Genomic DNA, 12,765 nt, shown 5'->3' with positions numbered 1-12,765 from the left:
TTTACTATAAAAGCAAACAGTTATAGTATCTCTAATAGTAACAATTCTTTGTTTAAAAAAGGCTCTTTATGAGACAAGTTTTTCCTCCTAGCGTGGGGGCGGAGTTCATTTGCATGTGAAAGAAGGAGAGCGCCTCAGAGTTTCCAGCGACGCCCATAAATACAAGCACATGGCTTTTGTTTACTACTGTATTTTCATTCTTCATCATTCCATGATGGATGCACACACCTTGGCAGCAGCTCTCAACAAACTGTCGGCATCAGGAAAATAAATTGATGCATCGTATTTAATGCACGAGTACATTTTGGACTTTGTCAACCGTGATGAGCCTGTGTCGGAGGATCCGTCTGACGACGAAGAAGAATGTGAAGGAGAAGATTTCGTATTCGATCCTGTACACAGCTGTTCTTCTAAAGTGGATGAGGAGGAAGACGACTGTGTTGCAACAGTTGCACCGGGCTATTCAATGGAATCAACCATGCGATCAGTTGAAGATTTGGCTGGTTTAACGGTGGACAGTGACATTTCCCAAGAAATGGCAAAGATACAAACGTTTGATTGCAAATGCCAGCTGAAGCAAAAAGAGAATTCCGAATGGCAGGCGTTGTCTTGTGTCAAAAAACTGTTGGATGAATTGATCTACCAAAACGGAATTAACTCCCACATGCTCAATAAGGTATTTGAGAGTGTTTTTTTGCTATGGTCTACATTAAGCGGTCCAGATTACCCACCAGGTCACTGCTCTCACCACGTGAGTTCGATCCCTTTCTAGGCCACTAGCGGGGGAGCAGATATTTGGGGGCGTGGCAAAGTGACATTGAAACGCTGAGAGGCGTGAGAGAGAGAGAGAGAGAGAGAGAGAGAGAGAGAGAGAGAGAGAGAGAGAGAGAGAGAGAGAGAGAGAGAGAGAGAGAGAGAGAGGTAGAGCAAGGTGAGAGAGAGAGCTAGGTAGAGCGAGGTGAGAGAGAAAGAGGGAGGGGGGGTCACTTTGTACCAGTATGACTGCCGGCGCAGACACAGCATGCTGACCCATATTCATAACACACACACACACACACACACACACACACACACACACACACACACACACACACACACACACACACACACACACACACACACACACACACACACACACACACACACACACACACACACACATGCTCACATTTGAAATAGTATACAGGGAACAAAGGAGCTCCACTTGTGATCTATCTATCTATCTATCTATCTATCTATCTATCTATCTATCTATCTATCTATCTATCTATCTATCTATCTATCTATCTATCTATCTATCTATCTATCGACTCTCTCTCTCTCTCTCTCTCTCTCTCTCTCTCACACACACATACACACACAGCGACACATATTCTCGCTTACACACATTCACCGTCTCCTTTTCAGAGGGCTGACCCATATTCACACACACACACACACACACACACACACACACACACACACACACACACACACACACACACACACACACACACACACACACACACACACACACACACACACACACACACACACACACACACACACACACACACACACACACACACACACACACACACACACACACACACACACACACACACACACACACACACACACACACACACACACACACACACACACACACACACACACACACACACACACACACACACACACACACACACACACACACACACACACACACACACACACACACACACACACACACACACACACACACACACACACACACACACACACACACACACACACACACACACACACACACACACACACACACACACACACACACACACACACACACACACACACACACACACACACACACACACACACACACACACACACACACACACACACACACACACACACACACACACACACACACACACACACACACACACACACACACACACACACACACACACACACACACACACACACACACACACACACACACACACACACACACACACACACACACACACACACACACACACACACACACACACACACACACACACACACACACACACACACACACACACACCACACACACACACACACACACACACACACACACACACACACACACACACACACACACACACACACACACACACACACACACACACACACACACACACACACACACACACACACACACACACACACACACACACACACACACACACACACACACACACACACACACACACACACACACACACACACACACACACACACACACACACACACACACACACACACACACACACACACACACACACACACACACACACACACACACACACACACACACACACACACACACACACACACACACACACACACACACACACACACACACACACACACACACACACACACACACACACACACACACACACACACACACACACACACACACACACACACACACACACACACACACACACACACACACACACACACACACACACACACACACACACACACACACACACACACACACACACACACACACACACACACACACACACACACACACACACACACACACACACACACACACACACACACACACACACACACACACACACACACAAGCAAGAAGTATAGAAATACCCCAGGAGCTAAACTGGCATCTCTAACTGGGACACTATATCGGGCCCCCGGAGGGCCCTTGGTACAGGATGCTCACTACACACTGGAGCAAACCCAAATAAACAATACACTAGCTATATCACACACATGCACACACACACACGCACACGCACACACATACACATACACATACACACACACACACACACACACACACACACACACACACACACACACACACACACACACATACACACACACACACACACACACACACACACACACACACATACACACACACACACACACACACAAACCTACTTCAAGTGTGATTCAGATGTGGGCTGTATATCAAGATAGGGGACAGTGAAAACAGACGTATAGACTGTGTATGTTATAGTCAATAAACTTGAGCGAATAGCTACCGTCTATGAAAATTTGACATGTTTATAACCATGAGTCTTGTTTTTAGATAACAAGAACATCCTCAACATATTTAATGAATTCCCCTTCTGGTTGGAGTTTCATTAACAGTCTTACAAGAGTCGACTGTAAGATAATGACAAGACCGAGTCCTGGAGAGCTTGGACATTTTCCCATAAAACTCAAAGTGTGATCATAAAATATACAGCCCCCTTGGTGGAGCGAAATCTCAACTTGTGTTCTCAGCAGTATCATCGTCACCCTGTCCATTCTTGATGTATGTAACGGGATACTTACATTACAAGATTACAAGAACTAATTAAGCAACAAAAATTGCCGTCCAAGACAAAATCTCTTGGCTCAAAGCGTAAAGCTTCCAAGAAAAACTATGACATGAGATTTTCTTGACAATCAGCCAGCTCTCTGTGCCCTCTCCTTGAAGGATTCTTGGAGCAATCATTCTGTGCTGTCTGAAGTGGGGTCTGGGGGCCTTCAGGGGTCCTTGAGGGGTTTCCAGGGGGTCCACAGCAAAATTAAGAATAGTTTACTTTCACTATTATTTAACTCATTCAGCGCCAAACATGTGATATTACGTGTTTCCTCACCAACGCTTGAGCGCCAAACACGTAATAATACGTTTTTAGATCCTTTGATCTTTTTCCTCTGATCCCCGTTCTATATCATCATCCGGATCATTCTAGCGGTCCCTGGCTTCCATTCCAAAATACTAAAGTCTATGTACAGTAGGCTTCCATTCAAAAATACTACAGTATATGTACAGTAGGCTTCCATTCCAAAATACTACATTCTATGTACAGTAGGCTTCCATTCCAAAATACTACAGTCTATGTACAGTAGGCGTCCATTCCAAAATACTATAGTCTATCTACAGTAGGCTACATATGTCTTATTGTTGTGTTTTTATATGCTGTGTGATATTATGCTTTTATTTATTGCTTATTTCTGTATGTAAACTTCATGTGACTGTAAATGAGGGAAACGTTAGTTGCCTTTTGAGTATAAATAAAGGTTTGACAGTTAACACATTCCCTGCCATGACTTATATCCATCAATATAGCCAGTGTGCCACCACTCTAAGCCTATGGAGATGTTCACCTTCTTTGCAGGGCTATAACTTTTTAAATTGTATTGCTAAATTGACATTACTATGGCCCATTCAACATCGATTATCTATCGTTCAGGATGTAGGAACGTCATACTTTTTCATTCATATATTGTTTTTTTATTATTGATCTTTTTCCCCCTCCTTTTTTCCTCCGATTTTCTCCCATCCCAATGTTAGTTGTTATGCCAATTCCCAATCCCCTTCCTGGTCGCTGCGCACTTACCCCCCACAGTCAGTCTGGGAGAGTGGAGGTATCACGTGCTTCCTCCGACACACGTCTAGCCAATCAACCGCTTCTTTTCACCTGGCAGCGCGGACTCTCACTGAGAGGGTGTAACGTGTGGAAGGATCACACTACCCCCCTTAGATCCTATCCTCGCTGAGCAGGCGCCCCGACCGAACTGTAGGAGTCGCTGTTTACAACGACCCGGACCCACCCCGCCAGCTTTCCCACCCTCTAATACTGCCAATTGTATTAGTGTGAACAGCCAGCCAAGCTGGTGACACGCCGGGAGCTGGATTCGAACAGGCGAATCCAGCGTCTCCGGCGTTGGTGACGAACGCAATCTCCGCTACGCCACCTGACCGCCCTTCATTCATATATTCATACAAAAATACCTTCTAGAATATAAGTATGTTTTTATCGTTTTCTGCAGTAATTCCTAGAACGTGAGCTATAGGCCTAAATGCATATATAGATTATCGATTGCCGTCTATTCCCTAGACACGCTATATTAAAAAATTCAACTGTACATGATCGTATACGTTATGCGTCATCATGCACGGATGAAAGGGGGGGGGGGGGGGTCGTTTATAATTCCGTGATCGTCAGTAAATGCTTTATGTAGTATGGGTGATATATTGATCAGATCGGTTTGTGGTGAAATTAATAGACAATTGGGCTGAAAATGACGTCAGCGTCCTCTTACCGTTCGCCGACGAGACTGGAGGAAAAAGATCCCACTTATTTGACGTCGATCTCCTAGATCCATTTACGGTTTGTATGGCGCAATAAACGCCCAAATCATATCGATTATTGAGTTATGGCAGCGATCCATATGCACGCCAGTGTATGTCTGGAGTCCCGCAACAATATGTGACTGCCGGACGGATTTCCCAGATGCACCGATTGCCACTTCCGGTTGTAACTCGCCCGATCATCCACCAGGCGGCGGTATTGAGGCGTTGCAATATTGTGCAGAGTCCCACTGTATCACCAGAGGCTGGGTGGGTGAATTATGAATGCCATGGCGAAAAAATGAAATATGATCTCAATATCGCTGTACAGCGTGGTTTGGCAGACAACGCATGGCGGGCAATAACGCTGTACAACGTGAACGGCGGTGGATGTGTTAATAAGTGTTATTATAGGCGCCCCAGTGGCGAACCACATAGCGCGCTCAATTCCTGAACCCGTCGTTATTTGAACGTGGGCTGTCTTCCCCCCACTCTGTCTCCCATTCCTCCTCTGTCTCTATCTACTGGACTGCACAGTAAAAAAAATAAAGCAATAAAACGCAAAAAAAAATATTAAAAAAAATAAGTGTCATTATTTTGTAATAAAAATTCTAAAGATGGGTAATGACTTTCCCCACAACATTATATTCAAAGCACCCATATCAGAGTAGTCAGTGGATATCCATGAATTAACAAACAAACAAATGTCATCTATTTCTGTTAATTTCTTTTGGTTAGATGATGACACGACTTGAAAGGTGCTTTCTTTTTTAAAGATTTATTTTTTAGCGTTTATCGCTTTTTTCTACTGGGCAGTCCAGTAGAGAGAGAGAGAGAGGAGGAACGGGAGACAGAGTGGGGGGAAGACATTCGGCAAATAACGACGGGTTCGGGAATCAAACCCGGGTCGGCCGTGCCGCGACTCAGCGTGTTATGTGGTTTCGCCACTGGGGCGCCCAGGTGTTTTCTTTTTTGACTAATTGTATTTGTAAGGCTTGTGAGAAACAAACTGAATGCTTATATGAAATGGAATTCGTAAAACAGATTTTTGTGTGGATGGTTATTATGTTGTACACCAATGCAATGATTATATGTAGTGTCTTATAAGCCTGTGTGGGCTGGGCACCTCTGGTGCATGATAATCAAATTAAATCAATCAATCAATCAATTAACCAAGCAACAAAATCAATCAATCAATCAATCAATCAATAAAGCAATCAATCAACAAATAAATAAATCAATAAATCAAGTAAGCAAGCAAATTAACAATTAAGCAAGCAAACAATTAATTAATAAAACATAAATGAGGGGGCGGTCAGGTGGCGTAACGGAGATTGCGTTCGTCACCAACCCCGGAGACGCTGGATTCGCCTGTTCGAATCCAGCTCACAGCTCCGGGGTTGTCACCAGCTTGGCTGGCCGTTCACACTAATACAATTGGCAGTATTAGAGGGTGGGAGAAGCTGGCGGGGTGGGTTCGGGTCATTGTAAACAGCGACTCCTACAGTTCGGTCGGGGCGCCTGCTAAGCGCGGATAGGATCTAAGGGCGGTAGTGTGATCCTTCCACGCGTTACACGCTCTCAGTGAGAGTACGCGCTGCCAGGTGAAAAGAAGCGGTTGATTGGCTAGACGTGTGTCGGAGGAAGCACGTGATAGCCTCCACTCTCCCAGACCGACTGTGGGGGGTAAGTGCGCAGCGACCAGGAATTGGCATAACGACTAACATTGGGATGGGAGAAAATCTGAGGAAAAAGGAGGGGGAAAAAGATAAAAAAAAAGAAAAAAAAAGAAAAAAAAAAAAAACATAAATGAGGTGTGTTGTCTCACCGTCTCCAAAGAGACCCAGGATGGCCAGGTCCACATGTCTCTTCCAGAGTGACTCCTTCTGGATGGCGATGCCGTACCCTGTGGTGGCAAAGATGTACCCGCTGCCGATGGTCACCAGCTTACAGCCCTCGTCTCTGCCCGCCATGTAGTTCAGCACAGCCGCGTCGTAGATGAACGCGTCCAGTTTGCTAATGAAAAAGACACAGAAAGAGAGAGACAGGTTATAATTAATTAGTGGCAGGGAGAGGTACTGTACAACCACTGCTGCCGTACAACATTCCAATTAACCTGTTAAGTAGCGCTAAGCTGCTGATAAGTGTAATAGACCTTGGCTCGCTTTCCCAAAGGCTAGAGACAGAGCTAGAGCTGGAGCTAGAGCTAGAGCTGGAGCTAGATCTAGATAGAGCTAGAGCTGGACAGAGCTAGAGATGGAGCTAGAGCTAGATAGAGCTAGAGCTGGACAGAGCTGGACAGAGCTAGAGATGGAGCTAGACAGAGCTGGAGCTAGATAGAGCTAGAGCTGGAGCTAGACGGAGATAGAGCTAGATAGAGCTAGAGCTGGAGCTAGACGGAGATAGAGCTAGATAGAGCTAGAGCTGGAGCTAGACGGAGATAGAGCTGGAGCTAGACGGAGATAGAGCTGGAGCTGGAGCTAGACGGAGATAGAGCTGGAGCTAGACAGAGCTAGAGCTGGAGCTAGACAGAGCTAGAGCTGGAGCTGGAGCTAGACAGAGCTAGAGCTGGAGCTGGAGCTAGACGGAGCTAGAGCTGGAGCTGGAGCTAGACGGAGCTGGAGCTAGACAGAGCTAGAGCTGGAGCTGGAGCGGAGAGAGAGGGAGTCTTGGTATGAATCATGTTTGTGGCAACAGTGACAAAAACTATTACATGAATAATTCAGCTACTGATTGTTTACATACTGTAAAGACAGCTACAATAAATCAAGCTAAACCAAGGCCTGTGTCAGTGGTCTTGAAGGGCACAATTCAAAAACGCAAGTGATCTCAGGTAGGATACAGTAAGGTATCCATTACACCATTGACACCATTTCATTATTCAGCCTCTCCATATATGCAGGCGTCTGCCCTTGTGTGTTCCTCCCTCGTATAGTTCTTTCTGTTTTTTTTCGTATCGTTCCATCATAAAATAAAGTAATTAATAAATGTATCTATGTAATAATAACATCTCCACAGTCTATCAAAGGGATAGAGTTTTACATTAAGGTTTTAATGAGATATCCTGTTGATACATCCAGGTGCTTTGTAACATAAGATGGTAGAGCATTTACATTTACATTTAGTCATTTAGCTGACGCTTTTATCCAAAGCAACTTACAAGTTCTGTACGACAAGTCATCAGGAAGGGTACAACTCTATCAGCTGAGTAACAATGTTCATCAAAGTGTTGCGTGCTAACAGTGTAGGTTAGTTTATTAGGACAAGTGCATGACAGTAAGGTTAGTTAGGGTTAGATATTATTTGTATTCTCATTATTCTCATTATTATTATTATTATTATTATTATTATTATTATTATTATTATTATTATTATTATTATTATTATTATTATTATTATTATTATTATTATTATTATTATTATTATAATTTAATTCTTTCTTGTTTAAACTGTGGATTATTTGTTTCTTTGTATATGGTATAAATGATTATTTTGTGTAAATTAGGTTGTACGCCGACCATCAAGTAATACCTGTTTAGTTTAGGAATAAGGGGCAGGTAACTATAATAATTCTTCTTCTTCCTGCTCCTTTTGCCCATGGCAAACCAAAACAACATACTTTATACTTATAGCACCTGCAGCCTGGTCTCTTTTGAAAGATGACATTCTGAAGTTTCTGATTCCAGAAAAAAAACGTAATAGAGTAACATAGGTCTGAACTTGAGTTGTAGAAAAACTTGTTACTCAACTTTTTCTGTAGTAGTTAGTAGTCCAGAGGTAGTATTTCCCCAGAAGGTGGTATGGCTTAAGAATCCATACGGACCCATAGCCTGAAGCCTTATGTAGTACAATTCCATAAAGATCCATTCAGAAATGAGTGATTAGGAGTGATTTTGGTAAACTGCGTACAAAAGAAAAACTGAGTTTTCTCATAGACTTCAATTAATTCGGCTGTTTTTCTCTTCCTGTTTTTGCTCGTTAGGTATTATTTAAAAAAAATTATTCATACATCCCCACATGGGGTATCATTGGAAAGCCACACTCATTGGCTACAACCCTCCACAATCATTTTCGAGATCGGATCTAGATTGACGGAACTACTGCACCAAGAGTCGGGAGTGGTATATTGCGCAATACCGTGTACTTTGCACAAGCCTCAAATACCGGCATGTAACTCGAGAACCGCTGAACGGATTTTGTTGCATTGTGTCGCTATCGACAGGCAACAAATAAGCCTTCAATTTGATATATATATTGTATTACAAAATATGCACACCCGAGCCACTAGGGGTCACAATTTGTAAGTTGCTTTGGATAAAAAAATTTAATTGACCAAGAGCTAAATGAGTAAATGTAAATGTTGATGTAAATGTAAAGTGTAGCTTCCGGGCATGACGAGTAACTAGGAGGTCGCACATTTTAGGCTCAGCTGCTAGCATGTAATTTAATCCTACAAAACGAATCAAAATATCACTCAAAGTCGCGCAGTATAAATATAAGAATATCCGGAATCAAAATGTCAGGAAAAAACGCTAAAGAAAAAGCAAAGAAGGATAGAAAGAAAGCTGAACAGTCTGAGGTGGAGGAGGAGGCCACCAAGTCGGATGAAAACAAGATGGCTAACGCACACGAGGACGTCGACGAATCTGATGATGAAAAGTTGAGTCCAGACAACCAAGATATCATGAAAGCCATACTGACTATGAAAACTGGACTGTATAAGAAATTCGACAAAATGCAAATAACAATTACGGAAATAAAGAAACAGATACAAGATTGCATAAGCCGCATAGAGCAGACTGAACAACGGATTTCTGACGCGGAGGACAACGTTAATAAGCTGACACCGAAGGTTAGCATTCTGGAGAACACCGTTAAAAACCTTCTCGACAAAGTGGAGGACTTGGAATGCAGGAGTCGAAGAAATAACGTCAGGTTGGTGGGGCTACCGGAAAAGGCAGAGGGCCAGGATGCAACTGCATTTTTGGAGAAATGGTTACCGGAGGCTCTGAATATTGAACCAGGGGGCTTAGTATTGGAGCGTGCTCATAGAATCGGTGCGCCACTTGACTCTCAACGCCCAAGGACCCTAATCATGAAGTTCATGAACTTCAAGGACAGAGAGAGAGTACTGAGGGCAGCTAGGACCAAGGGACAGGTCCTTTATAATAACGAGCCGGTTCGTCTTCACATAGACCTCTCTGCAGGTGTGCACAAGAGGCAGCGCGGATACGACGAGGTGCGGAAGAAGCTGAGAGACCGGGGGATCCACACGCACCGAATCATCTTTCCAGACCGGCTGCTGGTAACTCACAACGAGAGAGCCCGCACCTTTCAAACACCGGCGGAGGTGGACAAGTTTATCCGAAGCATTTGATTTATTGAGACGGTCCCGGCGTTGGAAGGCTCCGAAAGGAAAGTAACAGTCATACTGAGCCTACTGTATTCTTATAAGTGAATATATAAATGACGTTATAAAAATAGCCATTTCCACGAAATGAGGCGTGATTGGACTATGACTGTTTAGTTTTCCTCTGATTTTTATTTGTATTCTTATTCGGACAGGACTGAGTCTAGTTCAATGGACAAAATCAGCACTGGTTTAGACTTTGCAGATTCTGGGGCAGGCTACAAACATTTAACTTTTTACATTTTCCTCGTCTCCCAGCCTGCGTGCGCGCGTTCCAGGTTTGTACTAAAAGTGTTCCAGATTTGTAATAATATTGTTTGGCGTTTAAAGTAAGCCCCTGACCTAATGGATACTAGACCTACAAGTTGCAAGCATTGCGCAGTTCAAGACAACACTAGATATGTTATTTGTGATTAGTATTTAGAAAAAATGAAAGCTAGTTTGAGCTTAGGAGGAAGACAAGTTAGAGAAACTCGTTTGGCCAGTAGTGAAATGTGGGGCGAGGGGAGATGCATGGGCATTAGGTTAGTAGGGGGTGGGTGTTTTTTCCTGATGTGTTTTATTATTTGTTCTTCTCTCATATGGGTGTGGCTGTCTATGTACCTTTTCATAAGGGATATATATATATTAATTAACTAATGTCAGAGAACTGCAAGGTGAAATTTACTTCGTGGAATTGTAGGGGCTTGAACAAAATTACAAAGGTGAAACGGGTAATGAGCAGGTTAAAATATTTGAAATCAAAAATTGTTTTTTTACAAGAAACGCATCTTTTGAATGAAGATGTTCCTAAAGTAGCAAAAAGGTGGCAGGGCCAAGTGTTATCTGCCCCCTACACCACTCATGTCAGGGGGGTTATGATACTAATTCATAAGTCTGTCCCATTACAGGTACATAATGTAGTAAGGGACACTGCAGGTAGATATATTATGGTCCAGGGTAGGTTACTGTCTGAAACGTTAACGCTGATAAATGTTTATGGTCCCAATGAAGAGGACCCTAAATTCTATGATAATTTATTTTTGACAGCCTCAACTCTTCCTGGACAATACATAATAGCTGGTGACTTTAATTGTACGTTGGACCCTTCAAAGGACAGGTCAACTGGTCTAGAAGGCACTCACAATAAGTCGAGAAAGACAATACATCATTTTATGAAGGAATTAAACTTGTTGGATATTTGGAGGCATGGCAAACCAAATGCAGTGGAGTATTCCTGCTATTCCAGCACTCATAAAACACACTCACGCATAGACTACTTTTTAGTCTCAGCACTGCTTGCCTCCAAAGTAGGTGAATGTCAGTATAGCAGTATAGTTCTTTCGGACCACGCAGCGGTATTGTTGTGAAGGATCAGATTAAACCGAATATATATATTTATTTATGGATATATATTTAATAGTATTTGTATATCGTTTGATATCCCTTGTATATTCTTTGTACATATACACTGAATATCCCTTTAGTCTACTACAGCCCATAATAGTTCATTCTCTCATTGGACAAGAACCTGGCGCCAGCAGACAGGCCCCTTGAGTCAAGTTCAATAGTGCCGACGAACATGTCCCAACTAGCCCCGGTTCCGCGTAGGAATACGGCTACCGAAATACGAATGGTACTATTTGTTCACCGTGCATATAAATAGGGCGCAAGTAAAGTAGAACTTTCTTTTAGTCCATTAGTCCTTTACCCTCCAACCTAGTAACAGACGTGAAGCCTCACCCACGACCCACGTGTGGTGCAGTATGGCCTATTTTGGCCCCAGAATAGGCATTGAGACCTCGTGTAAATTCATAGCTGAATTGTCATAGTTTGGCACTGTACCGTCGAGTGGGACGTATTTCTATTAAGTAATAATAGTCTATTATGTATGGTGCATCGTTCGGTTAGAGTTCTAAAGTGAGCAGCACCCCCATCGTTCCTCGCGTTATCTAGAGTCTTAACCAGGCTGGGCAGACCACGCGTGGTGCTTTCATCCGAGGAGTTCTGGGCGAGGACGAGTGGACCTGCACATTGGATTACCTACCCGGACGACTGCTGAGCCTATACGGCATGGAATATCTATTTGCTTTGGGTGCTTTGATTTGTGGATAACAGCCAACGCCAGTGAGTGTTGGAATTACCCCCGAGAGGAGCCCAGGTGAGACGGCGCTCAACCCAGACCGAGGCCGCCTCGCTTCTCCTTCGTTGTGGACCTACAGCTACCGTCTACAAGAGG

General features: G+C 43.5%; 1 protein-coding gene across 1 annotated transcript in view; it reads right to left on the bottom strand.

Annotated features, from left to right (window-relative positions):
* Positions 1-12,765, bottom strand: part of grin2ba (glutamate receptor, ionotropic, N-methyl D-aspartate 2B-a) — a gene marked incomplete at its 3' end in the record, with an annotated part of 407,464 nt that overhangs the window by 34,581 nt on the left and 360,118 nt on the right. The window contains exon 10 of the mRNA XM_084329754.1: positions 6,966-7,153. Within this exon, the coding sequence (XP_084185880.1) occupies positions 6,966-7,153 (188 nt within the window). The remainder of the gene's footprint in view (positions 1-6,965; positions 7,154-12,765) is intronic.

The sequence above is a fragment of the Notolepis coatsorum genome (genome assembly GCF_963971535.1).
Source record: "Notolepis coatsorum genome assembly, chromosome: 14".
Classification (NCBI taxonomy): Eukaryota; Metazoa; Chordata; class Actinopteri; order Aulopiformes; family Paralepididae; genus Notolepis; species Notolepis coatsorum.
Note: the sequence above shows the minus strand (reverse complement) of the source record. Positions and strands in the feature narration are given on the sequence as shown.